Source organism: Procambarus clarkii, chromosome 8, assembly GCF_040958095.1.
Source record: "Procambarus clarkii isolate CNS0578487 chromosome 8, FALCON_Pclarkii_2.0, whole genome shotgun sequence".
In the NCBI taxonomy this organism is placed as follows: Eukaryota; Metazoa; Arthropoda; class Malacostraca; order Decapoda; family Cambaridae; genus Procambarus; species Procambarus clarkii.
The window spans coordinates 41307509-41329886 of record NC_091157.1 but is presented as its reverse complement, the minus strand read 5'-3'; the positions used below and the strand labels follow the sequence as shown (position 1 = coordinate 41329886).

The 22378-nt window shown below is 44.4% G+C and overlaps 1 protein-coding gene across 1 annotated transcript in view; it reads right to left on the bottom strand.

Moving 5' to 3' along the window:
- The window catches only part of LOC138360628 (putative per-hexamer repeat protein 5), a 75683-nt gene extending 55320 nt beyond the window's left edge, over nt 1–20363 (bottom strand). Inside the window, exons 1-3 of the mRNA XM_069320321.1 lie at nt 20254–20363; nt 19813–20059; nt 17005–17929 (exon numbers count right to left, since the gene is read on the bottom strand). Coding sequence (XP_069176422.1) covers nt 17005–17929; nt 19813–20059; nt 20254–20363 — 1282 coding nt within the window. The remainder of the gene's footprint in view (nt 1–17004; nt 17930–19812; nt 20060–20253) is intronic.
- Nucleotides 20364–22378: the final 2015 nt, after the last annotated feature.

Below are 22378 nucleotides of genomic sequence, written 5' to 3'. Positions count from 1 at the left end.
AGCCGGGGAACAGTTCACTTAGCGTTGTCAAAGCCGGGGAACAGTTCACTTAGCGTTGTCAAAGCTGGGGAACAGTTCACTTAGCGGTGTCAAAGCCGGGGAACAGTTCACTTAGCGTTGTCAAAGCTGGGGAACAGTTCACTTAGCGTTGTCAAAGCCGGGGAACAGTTCAATTAGCGTTGCCAAGGCTGGAGAACAGCTCAATTAGCGTTGCCAAAGCTGTGGAACAGCTCAATTAGCGTTGCCAAAGCCGCGGAACAGCTCAATTAGCGTTCAGAAAGTCTGCCACCAGTCACATTGGTGTTCAGAGAAGCAGTGAACTGTGACATTTGAGGCTGTGAGGAGCGGAGATAAGAGTTGATGGCACGAGGCAATTTCCTTCACTATTATCAGATTGTGGCTGAGCGGATGTCTGGCAGATGAACCACCTAAGTTAGTCTCCTGCCCCTAGGGAGGCACCTCTACCTCTCCTACCCTGGTGAGGCACCCCTCCTATCCTAGGAAGGCACCCTCCTACCCTGGTGAGGTACCCCTCCTACCCTGGTGAAGTACCCTCCTACCCTGGTGAGGTACCCCTCCTACCCTGGTGAAGTACCCTCCTACCCTGGTGAGGTACCGCTCCTACCCTGGTGAGGTACCCTCCTACCCTGGTGAGGTACCCCGCGACCACTCCTACCCTTGCGGTTACCTCGCATTGATTTCGGGGTTCAATGTCTCCTCGGCCCGGTCCCTGACTAGGCCTACTGGTTGCTGGACTGGTCAACCAGGCTGTTGGATGTGGCTGCTCGCAGCCTGACGAATGAGTCACAGCCTGGTTAATCCGGTATCCTTTGGAGGTGTTTGTCAAGTTCTCTCTTGAACACTGTGAGGGGTCGGCCAGTTATGCACCCTTATGTGTAATGGAAGCGAGTTGAACAGTCTCGGGCCTCTGATGTTGATAGTTCTCTCTCAGAGTACCTGTTGCACCTCTGCTTTTCAACGGGGGTATTCTGCACATCCTGCCATGTCTTCTGGTCTCGTGTGATGTTATTTCTGTGTGCAGGTTTGGGACCAGCCGATCTACTATTTTCCACGTGTAAATTATTATGTATCTTTCTCGCCTGCGCTCAAGAGAATACAGATTTAGGCATTTTAGTCGGTCTCAGTAGTTTAGATGTTTTACTGAGTGGATTCTAGGAGTAAAGGATCTCTGCACGCTCTCCAGGTCAGCAATTTCTCCAGCTTTGAAAGGGTTTGTCATTGTGCAGCAGTACTCCACTCTAAACAGCACAAGCGTTTTGAAAAGTGTCATCATCGGTATAGCATCTCTAGTGTGAAAAGTTCTTGTTATCCAACCTGTCATTTTTCTTGCAGTTGTGACGGCTACTTTATTGTGTTCTTTAAAGGTAAGGTCTTCCGACATGAGTACACCCAAGTCCTTTACAATGCTTTTTCGTTTTATTTTATGATTTGACTGCGTTTTGTACGTGGTTTCCGTTTTTATATTTTAATTTTTTCCATAGCACATGAGCTGGAACATATCTTCATTATATACCAAATTTTTTCTGTAGCCCATTGAAAGACCTGATTTACTTCAGTTTGGAGGTTTGCCGTGTCCTCTATGTTGTCTACTCTCAAAAAAAATCTAGTGTCATCTGCAAAGGAAGATACAGTACTATAGTTTGTGTTCTTGTCTGTGTCCAATATGAGGATGAAAAAAAGTATTGGAGTACTTTTACAGTACTCTAGTACTGTACTTTGAAGTAAAGTACTCCAGTAAAGTACTTTACTTAGAAGGGTACACTGTACCCTGGGGGACTAAGCTCTTCATGGCTGACTATAACATACTGGGTTCTAGTTAGAAACTTGTAAAAATCCCTAGTGATTCCTAGTTAATCCATAAAAATTAGGAATCCCTAGTGAGGGATTTCTTACCTCTCCTTTCCTACTGAGGGACCCCTCCCTTGCCTCTCTTTCCTGGTGAGGTTCTTCCCCGCTTCGACTCCCTCCCGCATATCGGGAAGGGAGTGTAGTGGAACAGTGGACAGTGGATGTAGTATACATGGATTTTGCGATAATCCTTCGATAATATACCACACGAAAGACTGGCAAGGAAATTACAGGCACATGGAATAAATGGGAGAACACTAGAATGGATAAAACAATGGTTAAAAGAACAAAGGATCATGCTAAATGGGAATGAATCTGACTGGGGAAATGTGGTAAGTGGGGTACCTCAGGGGTCCATTTTGGGGCCAACCCTTTTTGTCATATACATCGATGACATAGATGAGAATACTTCATGCCACCTTCAACAAATTTGCTGACGACACTAAGAACTATGGTAAAGTGGGAAGTGCCAATTATATTGAAGCTTTGCAAAGAGATCTACAGGAACTCCACAAATGGTCAGTAGACTGGCAAATGATTTTTAATATCGACAGATACAAGACTTTGGATGTGGGGCAAAACAACCCACACCATGACTACCAAATTAATAACAATACATTACAGCAGACTGATGTAAGAAAGGAACCTTGGAGTCAAAATCCACCACTCGTTAAAAGTTGGTTGGGGCAGCAATAAAAAAGTTAAATAAACACTTGGAATAATCAAGATTTTAAGGAAAAGAAAGTAGTGATTCAATTGTATAAATCTCTGGTGCGACTCCATTTGAATTACTGTATCCAAGCATGAAGATCTCATCATCTGAAGGATATATGGCTATAGCTGCTCTTGAGAAAGTGCAACACCGGGCAACAAAAGTAATTCCAGAGCTAAGTCAAGTCTCATGGCAGGAACGGTTGAGGGCTACAGGGCTAACAACACTACAAACCAGACATGACAGGGCGAACCTCATTTAAACTCTTAATCGACTGAACAGTTTGGAGGATGTTGATCCGGACAATTTCTTCAGAGAGTCAGATGTAACACAAACAAGGAGCAACGGTTTCAAGCTCAACAAGCCACAATGAAGGACTGAGAACAGAAGAAGTTTTTTCCCCCACAGGGTTATAAACCCATGGAACCACCTACCCGCCGAAGCCGTAAATACCAAAACTCTCTTAAATTTTAAAATCCCACTGAAAAACAACAGGGCAAATGGGGGGACCTTTGACAACCCCCCGACTTCCTGTCCTCGTCGAGGCCACTAGAGTGTAAGAGACCCTCAGGTAAAATGCTCTATAGTCGACTCAGCTGAGCAGCTATGAGTTGGGGACGATTATTGTGTTGTGGTGAACCTGGCTGACACTGACTGTTGTGGTGTACCTGGCTGACACTGACTGTTGTGGTGTACCCGGCTGACACTGACTGTTGTGGTGTACCTGGCTGACACTGACTGTTGTGGTGTACCTGGCTGACACTGACTGTTGTGGTGTACCTGGCTGACACTGACTGTTGTGGTGTACCTGGCTGACACTGACTGTTGTGGTGTACCTGGCTGACACTGACTGTTCTGGTGTACCTGGCTGACACTGACTGTTGTGGTGTACCTGGCTGACACTGACTGTTGTGGTGTACCTGGCTGACACTGACTGTTGTGGTGTACCTGGCTGACACTGACTGTTGTGGTGTACCCGGCTGACACTGACTGTTGTGGTGTACCTGGCTGACACTGACTGTTGTGGTGTACCTGGCTGACACTGACTGTTGTGGTGTACCTGGCTGACACTGACTGTTGTGGTGTACCTGGCTGACACTGACTGTTGTGGTGTACCCGGCTGACACTGACTGTTGTGGTGTACCTGGCTGACACTGACTGTTGTGGTGTACCTGGCTGACACTGACTGTTGTGGTGTACCTGGCTGACACTGACTGTTGTGGTGTACCTGGCTGACACTGACTGTTGTGGTGTACCTGGCTGACACTGACTGTTGTGGTGTACCTGGCTGACACTGACTGTTGTGGTGTACCTGGCTGACACTGACTGTTGTGGTGTACCTGGCTGACACTGACTGTTGTGGTGTACCTGGCTGACACTGACTGTTGTGGTGTACCCGGCTGACACTGACTGTTGTGGTGTACCTGGCTGACACTGACTGTTGTGGTGTACCTGGCTGACACTGACTGTTGTGGTGTACCTGGCTGACACTGACTGTTGTGGTGTACCTGGCTGACACTGACTGTTGTGGTGTACCTGGCTGACACTGACTGTTGTGGTGTACCTGGCTGACACTGACTGTTGTGGTGTACCTGGCTGACACTGACTGTTGTGGTGTACCTGGCTGACACTGACTGTTGTGGTGTACCTGGCTGACACTGACTGTTGTGGTGTGGTGTACCTGGCTGACACTGACTGTTGTGGTGTACCTGGCTGACACTGACTGTTGTGGTGTACCTGGCTGACACTGACTGTTGTGGTGTACCTGGCTGACACTGACTGTTGTGGTGTACCCGGCTGACACTGACTGTTGTGGTGTACCCGGCTGACACTGACATCCTCACTGGCCTGCAAGCTGACCCCTTGACGCTATTATATGCCTTAATATCTGACGTATTTGTTCAACACTTCTCTTCAACGTTCCTGTAACAACATTTAATCATCTAATGTTAATGAAAGTGTATGGAGCTCGTGGTGACCTCGGGGCAGCGTTCATTAACTCTCTTCACTACGTTCAGTGTCCCTCTTTGATACGTTCACCTCGCTGAGTTTTATTGAATTAAACGCAGCGGAACGTGCGATATTAATTCTGGAGACCATTCTGTGCCCAACCACTTGGGCTGGACGGTAGAGCGACGGTCTCGCTTCATGCAGGTCGGCGTTCAATCCTAGACCAAATGGTTGGACACCATTCCTTTCCAACCGCAGTGATGGTTGGTTGTTGCAGTGATGGTTGGTTGTTGCAGTGATGGTTGATTGTTGCAGTGATGGTTGATTGTTGCAGTGATGGTTGTTGTTGCAGTGATGGTTGGTTGTTGCAGTGATGGTGGTTGTTGCAGTGATGGTGGTTGTTGCAGTGATGGTGGTTGTTGCAGTGATGGTGGTTGTTGCAGTGGTGGTGGTTGTTACAGTGATGGTTGCTGTTGCAGTGATGGTTGGTTGTTGCAGTGATGGTTGGTTGTTGCAGTGATGGTTGGTTGTTGCAGTGATGGTTAGTTGTTGCAGTGATGATGGTTGTTGCAGTGATGGTTGTTGGTGCAGTGATGGGGTTGTTGCAGTGATGGTTGGTTGTTGCAGCGATGGTTGGTTGTTGCAGTGATGGTGGTTGTTGCAGTGATGGTGGTTGTTGCAGTGATGGTGGTTGTTGCAGTGATGGTTCGTTGTTGCAGTGATGGTTGGTTGGTCCAGTGATGATGGTTGTTGCAGTGATGGTTGTTGTTGCAGTGATGGTTGGTTGTTGCAGTGATGGTGGTTGTTGCAGTGATGGTGGTTGTTGCAGTGATGGTGGTTGTTGCTGTGATGGTGGTTGTTACAGTGATGGTTGGTTGTTGCAGTGATGGTGGTTGTTGCAGTGATGGTTGGTTGTTGCAGTGATGGTTGGTTGTTGCAGTAATGGTTGGTTGTTGCAGTGATGGTGGTTGTTGCAGTGATGGTGGTTGTTGCAGTGGTGGTTGTTGCAGTGATGGTGGTTGTTGCAGTGATGGTGTTTGTTGCAGTGATGGTGGTTGTTACAGTGATGGTGGTTGTTGCAGTGATGGTTGGTTGTTACAGTGATGGTTGGTTGTTGCAGTGATGGTTGGTTGTTGCAGTAATGGTTGGTTGTTACGGTGATGGTTGGTTGTTGCAGTGATGATGGTTGTTGTAGTGATGGTTGTTGTTGCAGTGATGGTTGGTTGTTGCAGTGATGGTTGGCTGTTGCAGTGATGGTGGTTGTTGCAGTGATGGTTGGTTGTTACGGTGATGGTTGGTTGTTGCAGTGATGATGGTTGTTGTAGTGATGGTTGTTGTTGCAGTGATGGTGGTTGTTACAGTGATGGTTGTTGTTGCAGTGATGGTGGTTGTTGCAGTGATGGTGGTTGTTGCAGTGATGGTGGTTGTTGCAGTGATGGTGGTTGTTGCAGTGATGGTGGTTGTTACAGTGATGGTTGTTGTTGCAGTGATGGTGGTTGTTGCAGTGATGGTGGTTGTTGCAGTGATGGTGGTTGTTGCAGTGATGGTAGTTGTTGTAGTGATGGTGGCTGTTGTAGTGATGGTGGTTGTTACAGTGATGATGGTTGTTGCAGTGATGGTTGGTTGTTACAGTGGTGATGGTTGTTACAGTGATGGTGGTTGTTGCAGTGATGGTTGGTTGTTGCAGTGATGGTGGTTGTTGCAGTGATGGTGGTTGTTGCAGTGATGGTTGTTGCAGTGATGGTGGTTGTTGCTGTGATGGTGGTTGTTGCAGTGAAGGTGGTTGTTGCAGTGATGGTTGGTTGTTGCAGTGATGGTGGTTGTTGCAGTGATGGTTGGTTGTTGCAGTTTAGGTGGTTGTTGCAGTGGTGGTTGGTTGTTGCAGTGATGGTGGTTGTTGCAGTGATGGTTGGTTGTTGCAGTGATGGTGGTTGTTGCAGTGATGGTGGTTGTTGCAGTGATGGTTGGTTGTTGCAGTGATGGTGGTTGTTGCAGTGATGGTGGTTGTTGCAGTGATGGTGGTTGTTGCAGTGTTGGTTGGTTGTTGCAGTGATGGTGGTTGTTGCAGTGATGGATGGTTGTTGCAGTGATTGTGGTTGTTGCAGTGATGGTTGGTTGTTGCAGTGATGGTTGGTTGTTGCAGTGATGGTGGTTGTTGCAGTGATGGTGGTTGTTGCAGTGAAGGTGGTTGTTGCAGTGATGGTTGGTTGTTGCAGTGATGGTGGTGGTTGCAGTGATGGTTGGTTGTTGCAGTGATGGTGGTTGTTGCAGTGATGGTTGGTTGTTGCAGTGATGGTGGTTGTTGCAGTGATGGTTGGTTGTTGCAGTGATAATGGTTATTGCAGTGATGGTGGTTGTTGCAGTGATGGTGGTTGATGCAGTGATGGTTGGTTGTTGCAGTGATGGTGGTTGTTGCAGTTATGGTGGTTGTTGCAGTGATGGTGGTTGTTGCAGTGATAGTTGGTTGTTGCAGTGATGGTGGTTGTTGCAGTGATGGTGGTTGTTGCAGTGATGGTGGTTGTTGCAGTGAAGGTGGTTGTTGCAGTGATGGTTGGTTGTTGCAGTGAGTGTTGGTTGGTCCAGTGATGGCTGGTGGTTGTTTGTTGCAGTGATGGTTGGTTGGTCCAGTGATGGCTGCTGGTTGCAGTGATGCTGGTTGGTTCAGTGATGGCTGGTGGTTGCAGTGATGGTGGTTGGTCCAGTGATGGCTGGTGGTTGGTCCAGTGATGGTGGTTGTTGCAGTGATGATTGTTGTTGCACTGATGGTTGGTTGTTACAGTGATGGTTGGTTGTTACAGTGATGGTGGTTGTTGCAGAGATGGTGGTTGTTACAGTGATGGTTGTTGTTGCAGTGATGGTTGGTTGTTACAGTGATGGTTGGTTGTTGCAGTGATGGTTGGTTGTTACAGTGATGGTTGGTTGTTGCAGTGATGGTGGTTGTTGCAGTGATGGTGGTTGTTGTAGTGATGGTGGTTGTTGTAGTGATGGTGGTTGTTACAGTGATGATGGTTGTTGCAGTGATGGTTGGTTGTTGCAGTGATGGTTGTTGTTGCAGTGATGGTTGGTTGTTACAGTGATGGTGGTTGTTGCAGTGATGGTTGGTTGTTGCAGAGATGGTGGTTGTTGCAGTGATGGTGGTTGTTGCAGTGATGGTTGTTGCAGTGATGGTGGTTGTTGCTGTGATGGTGGTTGTTGCAGTGAAGGTGGTTGTTGCAGTGATGGTTGGTTGTTGCAGTGATGGTGGTTGTTGCAGTGATGGTTGGTTGTTGCAGTGATGGTGGTTGTTGCAGTGAAGGTTGGTTGTTGCAGTGATGGTTGGTTGTTGCAGTGATGGTTGGTTGTTACAGTGATGGTGGTTGTTGCAGTGATGGTAGTTGTTGCAGTGATGGTGGTTGTTGCAGTGAAGGTGGTTGTTGCAGTGATGGTTGGTTGTTGCAGTGATGGTGGTGGTTGCAGTGATGGTGGTTGTTGCAGTGATGGTGGTTGTTGCAGTGATGGTGGTTGTTGCAGTGAAGGTGGTTGTTGCAGTGATGGTTGGTTGTTGCAGTGATGATTGGTTGTTGCAGTGATGGTGGTTGTTGCAGTGATGGTTGTTGTTGCAGTGATGGTTGGTTGTTGCAGTGATGGTTGGTTGTTGCAGTGATGGTGGTTGTTGCAGTGATGGTGGTTGTTGCAGTGATGGTGGTTGTTGCAGTGATGGTGGTTTTTGCAGTGATTGTGGTTGTTGCAGTGATGGTGGTTGTTGCAGTGATGGTTGTTGTTGCAGTGAAGGTGGTTGTTGCAGTGATGGTTGGTTGTTGCAGTGATGGTTGGTTGTTGCAGTGATGGTTGTTGCAGTGATGGCGGTTGTTGCAGTGATGGTTGGTTGTTGCAGTGATGGTTGGTTGGTCCAGTGATGGTGGTTGTTGCAGTGATGGTGGTTGTTGCAGTGATGGTGGTTGGTCCAGTGATGGTGGTTGTTGCAGTGATGGTGGTTGTTGCAGTGATGGTGGTTGTTGCAGTGATGGTGGTTGGTCCAGTGATGGCTGGTGGTTGCAGTGATGCTTGAAATAGGCCTATCTTGTATGAATACACTCTGGCTGCCTGTCTCCCGACACAGTGAATTATTATTGTTATATCCTCCTGTTTTAGATATCTAATCTAATTAGTATATCTAATATATAGTATATAGTATACATATATTGATGTAATAGACAATTAAATAGTAGAATTTGGTACTATTCACTTTACAGTATTTGGAATAAAACTAAAACCCTAGCCTAAATATTTCTAGGCCTAGTATAGCACGTATGTGTACTATATTAGGTTTGAGATATCATGTATTAGGCCTCAGATGGTTAGGTTAGATTTTGCTAGGTTCTATTAGCAACGTAAATACAAAACCTTTTCCGATTTGTCCAAATGCTATAGTACCAAATTGTACTTCTAGTTGTTCATTACATCAATATTTGTACGAAGGTCCTCATCGTTACAGTAAATACTGTTTAAACAGGAGGGAGGTCTGCGTCGTCAAGCCTTCAACTGGCGCTAGTGTGTCAGCTGGTTGATTGGTTGATTGATAAAGATTAAGCCACCCAGCAGGTGGCACGGGCTTGAATAGCCCGTAATCAGCTTGTTGTATGGACTCCTCTGTTATTGTGCTTCTTCAAAGCTCATTTTCTCTTCTCCGTTCTATCCCAAATCCTTATCCTGATCCCATCCCAGTGTTATATAGTCGGCAATGGCTTGGCGCTTATCCCTCATAGTTTCCTTCGCTTCCTTGGTGGTAGTGGTGGTAGTGGGTGTTATGATGGTGGTGGTGGTAATGATGCTGGTGATGAGTGTTACGGACCCGAGCCCAGCGTCAGAGCCCGGAGCAGTGACGACCACACCATCTGTGGGTCAGCTCCCGAAACCCCCTCCAAATGAACGGCGCCATCTAGTGAGGACGAGATATACTGGCCACAAGGGCTAGTTTCCCGTCCTGATCAGCTCATAACAGCCGCTGCTGACCTCTGGTGAGGTGGAGCTTAGACAGCAATGCCATCTATGGAGTAGATACGTCGGGCGTTTGTGTCTAAGCCTGTAAGTGAGGTGCCCTAGAGTGTCCCTATTACTGATGACGTGTCTGATTACAGAGTCGACCTGGGACTGCTGTAATGGAAGTTGGATCAGTCTACCCAAGGCAGCCGTCTTGTCTCCAAGTATTTGCTGCAGCAGCTGTGAGTCACCCCCCGGATGAACACTGTGGTGTTAGCCTGCCTGTGACGTGGCAGCTGAGGGATTGTCGTACCCGGGGCTGACTGGTGGAGACGCTTAACCACTGGGGTGTTGTGGTGAGGAGAGTGATCTGTAGGATCACACGAGGCTCCTGACTAGGGCTCGTAACCCTATTATCGGTCGTGGAGTGGCCTAACCAGCGTTGCTGATTGGAACCTGCCAGCTACAGGCTGGATTTGTGGTTGACGGCCTCCACGACGGTGCCCCCAGTGGAACTGTGATTTGGCTGGCCTGTGGCCAGGGTAGACTCAAGAGAATCGCAGGATTCATTGTGAGGCCACAAGAGGACCAAGAGCTAAGCATCGTCGAGCACCTTGGAACACTCCGCGTCTTCAGAAGAAGACTACATTGTATATAATAGTGTTTATACCTCCCCCGTGTGATTAATTTATATATTATTTATGGTGATGGTGATAATTATATTATTAAGTTTTTGCCTTTGTCTCCCTTCCCCTTTAATTTACTTGCGTTACAGATCACATCCCTTGAAAGCCACTACTAGCTTGGGGCCGGATACCCTACCTCTAACAACATCAGAGAAAGAACCCGGTTGCGACCCGAGAGGGCCGTAACAATGAGGGTAATGGTGTTAGTAACTAGGATGGTGGTGGTGGTGATGATAGTAGTTGTGGGGGTACTCTTGGTTAATGTGGTAGAACTTGACATGATGAAAATGATAACATTTCTAGTCATAATGATGACAGCGCCGGTGCATTACTTTAGAAACATCTGGTCTTGGGATTGTTATTAATAAACAATATATATATAGACGTATGTATATATATAAAAAACGCTGCCTCGAGGCGCCTGGAGGACAATAAATTAGAAAACACTTCCCCGGCTCTCTCCATGATGTCTGACATTTTACACACGCCAGCCACCCCCTCCCCCAAGAAAAACGTGATGGAACAGCATTCTAGTAAATGCGCTTTTAAAACTAAAATACTGCTTCCCTTTTTGCTGTGGCCAGACATTTTATGCTGTTTTAGAAGCACAATATCAATCTTGTGTTGGGAAGCCCTTACGCTCCAGCTGCTTGATGCTTCCCTAACATGCACTGCTTTCTTGTGCAAGTGTGGCTTTAATAGCCTTCTTTATTTTATAATATAATGTCTTTCAGTCTTTCAGTTTGAGGTTCATTTAATGTGTGGATATTATATATATATATATATATATATATATATATATATATATATATATATATATATATATATATATATATATATATATATATATATATATATATATTATATATATATATATATATTGGTAGAAAGGTAGACGTCATAAAAAGAAAGGTGAAACGCCATGCAACCTCTGAAGAGTCAACTAACACTTGTACCTCCTATTAGACTGTTTTACAGGAACTTATTATCGACGGCTCACAAAACGAAGGAAAGGGTCCTGAAAGATATAATTAATAGGAACGTTATCCTATTACAGACCAAAATCAGAAAATACAATTGACAATTTACTACAAAACCAATTTACGGTCATATTTAATAATATATGTCTACAGGAAAGACTGCTACCAATATATATATATATATATATATATATATATATATATATATATATATATATATATATATATATATATATATATATATATATATATATATATATTATTAAATATGACCGGAAAAGTAAGATTAATAATTCTAACACGAATTTTCTCGATATTTCTTGTATTTCTTTTCACTGTTGATCGTAACTGAAAAATCAATTCTCCAAAATTAATTTTTATTTCTAGTCTGACGGATTTCTTGGCGTTCACAGTTTCGATCAATTTGTTGACCTTTGCTTTCAGTTCGGCTGAAGTGTCCTTCGTTCACGGCCAACCTACTCATGAGAAACTCTCCAGACACAAAGCAGAACGCTTTAAAAGAGACCAATGTCGTCTATGCCTTCAAATGCCCACTTGGGGACTGTAAGCCTCAAAGAATTCAGTATATTGGCAAGACAACAACATCTCTTTCCAGGCGATTAACGATACATAAGCAACAGGGCTCCATTAAGGAACATATAATCTCTTCCCACAACCAGACCATCACCAGAGAAGTCTTAACAAAAAACACGGAAATCATCGATAGGTACAGCAATAGCAGGCGGCTTGATATCTGCAAGGCACTACACATTAAGAAGTCGACACCAGAAATCAACAGCCAATTAATGCACAACTATATTCTACCCACTTCAAGACTCCATACCAATATAGAAGCATCAAGAAATATGGGCCAATAGGCCCTTTGCAGTTACTTCCATTCTTCCCTTTAACTTACAAAACATTATACCCATTGTTTCGTGTTCTGTCTTGTGTTGAAAGTTTGTTTTCACCTCATCCAAAACTGTTGTAAGATATCACCTCACCCAAATGCAGGTATAAAATCGAAGCTGTTTAAACTCTGTTTAGTTATAGTTGTGTGTGTGTGTAAACTAAAGTCTTTGAAAATGTAATAAGTTATTACGAAGCGCATTCAAGTGTCACGTCAGACTAGAAATAAAAAGGAATTTTGGAGAATTGATTTTTCAGTTACCATCAACAGTGAAAAGAAATATAAGAAATATCGAGAAAATTCGTGTTAGAATTATTAATCTTACTTTTTCGGTCATATTTAATAATATATGTCTACCGGAAAGACTGCTACCAAAATATACTAATATATATATATATATATATATATATATATATATATATATATATATATATATATATATATATATATATATATATATATATATATATATATATATATATATATATATATATATATATATATATATAGTTTGTGAGGGTACCACCTCTGGTGCCAATGTGGGGACCCATAGCCTCGGAGAAGAAAATAAAAAGTATTCAGAGGAGACCTTGTGGTTTCTCACTGAACACTAATATTATCTTCTCCTACCACCCCCATTCTTTTGTATGTACACATATATATTTACTTTATTTGAACTTTGTTACAAAAAAGGAGTTACATATGGGTTACAAAGATGGTTATCATAGGTTGTCGAGTTCCTCCAGCTCCTCAGATGGCGGGCAGGAACCCTGGATGCAGTGCGCATTTCCCCTCTGTATCGCCACACTGAGGCGCTGGAAAAGAAAGCTTGCAGCTCTTGGGTTCCTTGTCGTTTCAATGAGCCTAGAACCCAGTTCCTTCAAAAAACTGGTAGCACTTTTACCCCAGGCGCCGAGTGTCTCAGAAGCAATGGGGACAAAATTGTAGTGGTGATCCAGTTCTCTATACTTACGGGATTTGGCTGCTTCCCTGTGGGTGGCAGCGCCACCTGGTTGTGCAACACTGAGGTTAATGTAGGTGTTAGCTAGGGTTGATACGCACGTGTAGTCCCATACCAACTGCTTGCCATTCTTCCAGGGGTTCACTGTGATACCATCCGGGCGACCAATAAAAGCATCAGAGTTACGGGGCGTTAGGTAATGGGGCTCTCTTTCAGCTGGGCATCCAGCTGTGGTGAGGCTCCTCTTGATGATGTCGATAACTTCACTGTGCCTCGAGTGCCATCCCCCTGTGCTTTGGCAGAGTAGGCCATGATGGCCGTACCTGTCAGCCACCACCTCGCCGCAAATACATCTATATCTGGTGTGGATTGGGGCAGCAAGGCGGAGGGCCACAGCAATTCGGAGGGCGTGTGGTGTGAGACGCGTGCCAGTTGCCGACATTGGGGTTGCTAACAGGAAATCCCCTGCATGTGGTGCTGCTACTGCTGTGAGGCGAGCAATGTCGTGTTGTGTTGTTGCAGCACCCAGGCACTCTGCAGCAACTTGGTCTACAATGGGGCCTTCCCAGCTGGATTGCTTGTGGGCTTTTGGGGATGGTGGTTGAGGTGATTGGCCTGCATGAGAGGCCCACTCTGTGGCACAGCGTGTAAAATTGGGATCATGTACACCTGCCAGCTGATGTAAGTGGGTAGGTAGAATTTCCTTCACAAGGTCGTCGGATGCTGATAAGGAGGACAGGAAGGCTGGAACAGCGATTTGCGTTGCTGTTCGAACTCCGAGGCCCCCAAGTCTTACGGGAAGAGAGGCTTGTTTCCACTGTAGGTCATCGAGAGAGAGGTTAAGGGCTTTTTCTAGCATTGATTTCAGTAACCGGTCATACTCACTTAGTTTTTGGCTACTGTAAGATGGTGAACACCTCAGAAAGTAGGTTAACCTGGGGAGGGACAGACATCTGGTGATGAGGTAGAGTGCATCATGAGCATCAATATCCTCAATCCTCCCATCCATCCTCTTAAGGTCGGTGATTTTCTTATCAAGGACCTCATCGATGGCTTTCAACCCCAGGGGAGCTCCTAGGAGTGTGCTGTCTTCAGGTTTAGTTTTACGGATATTTGGCAGAAGACCCTCTATTCTCTCTACGATGCCCTGGTTGGAACATATTATTTCACATTTAGAAGGGTTCAGGGTGAGGCCTAAAACTGCACCTTGCTCCTGGATTTTTCTGATGTCCTCCAGGAGGGAGTCTTGGGAACCAGCTAGGGTACCATCATCCAAGAACCAGATGTTAAGCTCGCTGGACAGGACCTCTGTGACTTGTTTGATGACTAAGCAGAAAAGGAGAGGAGCAAGGGGGTCACCCTGTTGGACGCCTTCTCGCGAGTCAATTTCATGTTCACCAAAAAGTAGCTTAAGATCCATACTGTAGATCCATACTGTACATCTATTTAATGTACAAAAGGGTAGAGGGAAGGGAAATGACTATGAACCGCACGGAGTACAGCATCCCTCCGCACCAAATTGAAGGCATTTTTGAAATCTAGCTTGATAAGGGCCTTTTCGTCTGTGATGTTGGCGATGAAGGCTCGAGCTGCATGGGCTGCCGCCTCACACCCTTGTGGAATGCCAAACCCGAGCTGTTTTGGCTTCAGCATGTTGGCCGCTGCATCACTAACTGTTCTTGCAGCTGCCTTTGCGACGAGACGCCAGAGAGAATTGCCCACAGCTATTGGCCTGATCCCTCCATCCTTTTTCTTTAGAGCACAGAGCGATGCTCCAAAAAAGATAGGTCTTATGGACGCTGGTATGTTGCCAGCTAGACATGTGTTGGTGAATCTGGTTAGTTCCACCAAGAGGTTCTTTGCAATGTCACCCAGTGCAGGGTTGAGCATTTGCTTGAGGTGGTTGGGTTTTAGTCCTGTGAACCCACCTGCTGATCCTGTAGGGAAGGACATGGCTGCTTTATGGACCACAGATTCAGCCACCCAGAGAGGTTCTGCTCCGGTAGCCCCCCACTTGTACAATGTCGTCCTCACGCGGAGCCCTGGGTGGGTGTTTCTCCCTTAGGGCTTGAGCTGTTGCGGCATCTCTGTCGGCAATTGAGTCCTCACTAGCGATGACTCGTATTACGCCAATAGTGTTTCCTTCTTCTATTTTCTTGGTGACTGATGTTCTGATTTTTGATGTCTCGGATATGCCACTGTTGCTCTTCCTGCCATGGGTGTTTCTCGCGCGAGTGGGAAGGCGCACCTGGTTGTCCTCCCTGGGAAAATCATTTATAGCTTTGATGACTGGGGCAGCTAAGGTTTGTATATATATATATATATATATATATATATATATATATATATATATATATATATATATATATATATATATATGTATATATATATATATATATATATATATATATATATATATATATATATATATATATATATATATATATATATATTCCTTCTGAAGATGTATTTAATATACGAAAGTACTTAAGGAAATTCCTGTTTCATTTTTCCTCCGTGGTCTGACATTGTCACATTCTTAATCACGTGTTTATTTTCGTGATATACACACACACACACACACACACACATATATATATATATATATATATATATATATATATATATATATATATATATATATATATATATATATATATATATATATATATATATATATATATATATATATATATATATATATATATATATATGTTGCGATTCAGAGGGGGAAATGCCTGTTGCGTCTTGGGCACTCGTCCAACTTCAGAGGAATTCGAAGAAGTGTTTGACTTGCAACAATGATCGAACCCGTCTGTGACATTCATCAATGTTTCCCATTGTTGTGTTTTTCAAGAGATCCATAACCTTTAAGCACCTTTTTGCATTATTATTTTTGTATATATATATATATATATATATATATATATATATATATATATATATATATATATATATATATATATGTATATATATATATATATATATATATATATATATATATATATATATATATATATATATATATATATATATATATATGCGAACAAGCCTGAATGGCGGGTATAAAATCAACCAGCATTGTAAGATCTCTTCACTTGAGAATGAACCATGGAGGTTCGAAACGTTGTGCAAATTGTATAAATAAGTGTAATACATTCTATAGTAAATCACTTCTTTTCTTCACCTTAAAAGTACGAAAATAAGTTTTGGAGAACTCCTATTTCAACTAAGCCCTGATGCTAAGAAAATAGTTAGAGGGATAGAAGCCCTAAACCAGAAAATAATAAATACAGAATATATATATATATATATATATATATATATATATATATATATATATATATATATATATATATATTTATATATATATATATATATATATATATATATATAAATATATATATATATATATATATATATATATATATATATATATATATATATATATATATATATATATATATATATTGGTGTATACTGGCAGCAGGTTTTCTTTCAAACATGTTTCATTGAATATGACCACATATTCTGTATTTATTATTTTCTGTTTTAGGGCTTCTATCCCTCTAACTATTTTCTTAGCATCAGGGTTTAATTGAAATAGGAGTTCTCCAAAACTCATTTTCGTACTTTTAAGGTGAAGAAAAGAAATGATTTACTATTGAGTGTATTACACTTATTTATATAATTTGCACAACGTTTCGAACCTCCATGGTTCATTCTCAAGTGAACAGATCTTACAATACTAGTTGATTTTATACCCGCACTGGGTCAGGTGATAATACAATAAAGGTGAAAACATGGGGGGATACATAAGGGATAAATGTGAGGTGAAACATAGAGGCTGCAGAAGGCTTATTGGCCCATACGAGGCATCTCCTATCTAAACACAAAGATTAATCCAGTGTAATTGGCCTATTATGTTGGACATTGTCTTCTGTGTTGGCATCGATATGTTCTTGTCTTGTCCTTACTCTCATGGTGGGTAGAGTAAATAGTTCCGTGATTTGGGTGTTCATGGTAGGTCGCTCTATTCACAAGAATAGAGCCTGCCACACTGCCTGTCACACTGCCTGCCTCACTGCCTGTCACACTGCCTGCCTCACTGCCTGCCACACTGCCTGCCACACTGCCTGTCACACTGCCTGCCACACTGCCTGTCACACTGCCTGCCTCACTGCCTGTCACACTGCCTGCCTCACTGCCTGCCACACTGCCTGTCACACTGCCTGCCACACTGCCTGCCACACTGCCTGCCACACTGCCTGTCACACTGCCTGCCACACTGCCTGCCACACTGCCTGCCACACTGCCTGTCACACTGCCTGCCACACTGCCTGCCACACTGCCTGCCACACTGCCTGCCACACTGCCTGCCACACTGCCTGTCACACTGCCTGCCACACTACCTGTCACACTGCCTGCCTCACTACCTGTCACACTGCCTGCCTCACTACCTGTCACACTGCCTGCCACACTACCTGTCACACTGCCTGCCACACTGCCTGCCACACTGCCTGCCACACTGCCTGCCACACTGCCTGCCTCACTACCTGTCACACTGCCTGCCTCACTGCCTGCCACACTGCCTGCCACACTGCCTGCCTCACTGCCTGCCACACTGCCTGTCACACTGCCTGCCACACTGCCTGCCACACTGCCTGCCACACTGCCTGCCACACTGTCTGTCACACTGCCTGCCACACTGCCTGCCACACTGCCTGCCACACTGCCTGTCACACTGCCTGCCACACTGCCTGTCACACTGCCTGTCACACTGCCTGTCACACTGCCTGCCACACTGCCTGCCTCACTGCCTGCCACACTGCCTGCCACACTGCCTGCCTCCCAGCCAGCAACCCTCCCTGCCCATGTCTCCTTGCCTGCCTGTGTACTCACCTAGTTGTGTTTGTAGGAGATAAACTTCAGCTCTTGGGTCCCGCCTCTCAATCAACTGGTGAACAGGTTCATGATCATCTTGGGCTCTATCTTATCTACATGTGAAACTGTATATGGAGTCTGCCTCCACCACAATACTTTTTAATGCATTCCATCTGTTAACTTCTGTGACACTGAATAAATTCTTTCTAACGTCTTTGTGGCTCATTTGGGTACTAAGTGTCCACCTGTGTCTCCTTGTTCGCGTACCACTCGTGCTAAATAGTTTCTCGTTATTTATCCATCAGTTTTTCTAAAAAATTGATAGATGGTAATCATGTCTCCCCTAATTCTTCTGACTTCCGGTGTCATGAAGGTTTAATTCCAGTAATCGTTCCTCATAGTTCATGCCTATCAGCTCGGGGGACTAGCCTTGTGGCATACTCCTGAACCTTTTCAGGCTTCATTTTGTGTTTGACGAGATATTAACTCCACGCTGGAGCTTCATACTCCAGGATTGGTCTGGCATATGTGGTACACAAGGTTCTGAATGATTCCTTAATTCTCTTAAGGCAGTTCATATGATTACCAGCCTCGCATATGCCGCTGATGTTATCTTTTTTATGTGGGCTTCAGTTGACAGGTCTGGGGTGATATCAACCTCCAAGTCTTTCTCTCTTCCAGAATCCTGAAAAATTTCATCACCCATCACCTTGTGATTGGCCTCCTGCTCCCACCACTTATTTTCATTATTTTACACGTCCTTGAGCTTAAAAACTAGTAACCATTTGTTGGGCCATTCCTTCAGTTTCTCCAGGTCATCTTGCAGTATCTTGCTGTAGTTTGCCTTCATCCTTCTGCATAATTTTAGCATCATCAGCAAACATAAACAGGAATGAGTGTATACCCTCTGGAAGACCATTTATGTGTATCAGAAACAAGATAGGTCCGAGTACAGGACTCTTTGGGACTCCACTGGTGACATCACGCCAGTCTGAGGGCTAACCCCTCATAGTAACTCTCGGCTTTCTGTTGTTTAGGTACTCCCTTATCCATTGGAGCACCTTACCGCTTACTCCAGCTTGTTTCTCCAACTTATACAACAGTCTCTTATGGGGGACTGTGTCAAACGCTGTCTGACAGTCCAAGAAAATGCAGTCTGCCCATCCTTCTCTTTCTTCCTTAATTATTGGTCAAAGAAACTTTTTAAACCTGTAAAGCACAATTTGCCTTGCCTGAAACCATGCTGATGGTGTGGTACAAAGTTCCTTTTCTCCATATGTGCTTAAAGCATTTTCTTCACGCTCTTCTCAATCACTTTGCATGGTATACAAGTTAGGGACAACGGCCTGTAGTTTGGTACCCTGTCACCCTTTTTGTATACTGGGGTCTACATTAGGTGTCTTCCAACTTTCTGGTAGGTCTTCTGTTTCCAGTGACTTGTTATACACTGAAGAGTGGCATGCAGAGTGCTTCTGCCCCCTCTTTCAGCATCCATGGTGAGATTCCATCAGGTCCAACAGCCTTAGGCACGTTCAGTTCTAGTAGATACCTTCTTACCATCTTGAGATTATCTTGAGATGATTTCGGGGCTTTAGTGTCCCAGCGGCCCAGTCCTCGACCAGGCCTTCACCCCCAGGAAGCAGCCCGTGACAGCTGACTAACACCCAGGTACCTATTTTACTGCTAGGTAACAGGGGCATAGGGTGAAAGAAACTCTGCCCATTGTTTCTCGCCGGCGCCCGGGATCGAACCCGGGACCACAAGTCCAGTGTGCTGTCCGCTCGGCCGACCGGCTTACCATTGTTCTGGTAAATTCAATATCTTCCATGGCTGCTTGGGTTATCATCACTCCTCTTAGTTCACAGGCACCTCCCCCCCCCCCCTTGCTCTACTGTGAAGACCTTTTGGAATCTCTTGTCGAGTTCTTCACATAGCTCTTTGTCGTTCTTTGTGTACCCATCCTCTTTTTTTGCAGTTTTATCATATGATCTCTCACTGTTGTTTTCCTCCTGACGTGGCTGTACAGCAGTTTTGGTTGGGTCCTTTGCCTTATTTGTTATGTCATTTTCATACTGTATCTCTGGTTCTTTCCTCACACTGAGGTAGCCATTTTTGACCCTCTGGTATCTCTCTCTGCTCTCTGGTGTTCTGTTATATCTGTAGTTTCTCCTTGTTCTTGTGTTTAGCTGCCTTGCTTCCTTACATGACTGATTGAGCCAAGTGTGTCTTGACTGCATCTGTCTCTCTGCCGGCCACTTTCTCTCTCTTTCTGCATCTGTCTCTCTTCTGCCTTATGGTCTATGCCTAATTCTGCATCTGCCTGCTTCCGTCTTTTTATCTACCTCTGTGTCTCTACCTCCCCTTGCATCTCTACCTGCCTCTGTGTCTCTGGCTGCTTCTGTTTCTCTGCCCTATTCTGAGTGTCTGCCTGCTTCTGTGTTTCTGCCTTCATCTGCGTCTCTGCTCGAATCTGCGTCACAACCTATCTATGTGTGTCTACCTGCCTCCATTCTTCTCCCTTTGTCACTCTGTGTCCCTGCCTGTCTGTGTCTTCGTGCCTCATTGTATATTACTGCCTCCTTGTCCCTGCCTCCTTGTCCCTGCCTCCTCCTGTATCTCTACCTGTATTTGTGTGTCTACCTGACACAGTGTCTCTCTCCCTATCTCTATGCCTCTACCTTTGTGTGCCTACCTGCTCCTGTGCCTATGCCTCCCTCTGCCTGACTCTGTGAGACTGTGCCTCTGCCTGTTTCCGTGTCTATGGCTGCCCCTATGTTCTGTGTTTAGTTTTGCTGCTTTGTCTCTGCCGTCATCTTTCTCTCCGGTTTATCTTTGTCTCTGCCTGGTGCAGAGACTCGGTGCCTCTGCCTTTCTCTGTGTTTCTGTTTGCCTCTGTATCTCTTCCTACTGCTGTCTCTCTCAGATTCCATCACTTTGCCTGCTTCTGTGTACCTGCTTATCTCAGTGTGTCTGTCTGCTTACTAGCTGTTTGTGCCTGCTTCTGTGTCACTAGCTGTCTGTGTTTCTTGCTGCTGTATTTCTGCTCTCTTCTGTGTCTGGTTGTGTTTGTACTTTCTACCTTCTTTTGTGCCTCTACCTGATTCCATCTCTTTACTCGTCTCTGTGTTTGCCTTCCTCCATGTCTCAGACTGCTTCTATGTCTCTACCTGCCTCTGTTTCCCTACCGGCTTCTGTGCCTCACCTAATCCCTGTGTGTCTGACAGCTTCGATGTGTCTCCCTGGTTTTCTGTGTGTGTCTTTCCTGAGACTTTGTGCTTGGTTCCGTCCATCTGCCTCCCCCTATCTCTTTGCCAGCCTCCGCCTCCCTGCGAGCCATCCCTTACCTTCCTAGTGCTTGCCACTAGCAAGTGGCAAGCACCACTTGCTTGCCACTTGTCTGTGAATGAGGCTTCTTCAGTGTTAATATTCCTCGTCTGTCGTAATCATCTGCAGTTCCCCACCTGAATTATCAGATGCTTATTAAGAATGTAAATACAATTAGGCAAAGTATTGTCTTGTAAAGCAGCTGTTTATTGCACGGTAACAAAAGGTATGAATGAGATCATTTTAAAGTCAGAAAAGACCTGGGTAAATGCTAGTTATGAAGTAAGGTTCTAGGTTTGGAATATATGACCGGTTAACAAAAGAGACGAAGTGCTGCTGGATTGTTTCAAGCTCAGGTTGGACAAATAAATGAATTCGTTTGGGTGGATATAAGTAGGAGCTCTACTCGCAGGATTAGCCAGGGGTCAGATTCACGAAGCAGTTACGCAAGCACTTACGAACGTGTACATCTGTTTTCAATCTTTGACGGCTTTCTTTACATTTATTAAGCAGTTTACAGGCATGAAAACTTGCCAATCAACTGTTGTTATTGTTATAAACAGCCTCCTGGTGCTTCGGAGCTCATTAACTGTTTAATAATTGTAAACAATGCCGCCAAATATTGAGAAAAGATGTACACGTTCGTAAGTGCTTGCGTAACTGCTTCGTGAATCTGGCCCCTGGCCTCAAGATGTGAAGTTTGATGGTCTCAACGCCCGCTAGTGGGGCATACTCACCTAGTTGTGTTTGCAGGGGTTGAGCTCTGGCTCTTTGGTCCCGCCTCTCAACTGTCAATCAACTGGTGTAAACGTGTATGTTTACACGGGCGTGTATGGGTACAGAGTTACCAGGTGGATTAGTTATAAATTATTTAAAAGCATTCTTAGAGAAGCCTTTAAGTTGCACTTATGTATAAATTAAATAGATCGAATAAATCAAAATGGATAAAATTGAGACTACAGAACCTAATAGGTAAAAAGAAAGCTGTTTAAAAACTGTTAAAAATAGGGAAGTCAGCTTTGAAAAATAGTTTGTCAAACTAGTTAGAAATATTAATCAAGAAATATGAAAACCTAAAACAAATTATGAAATACTGTAAAGAGTAATCAAAGCCAAATCCAATTTTTAACATATCTAATTGAG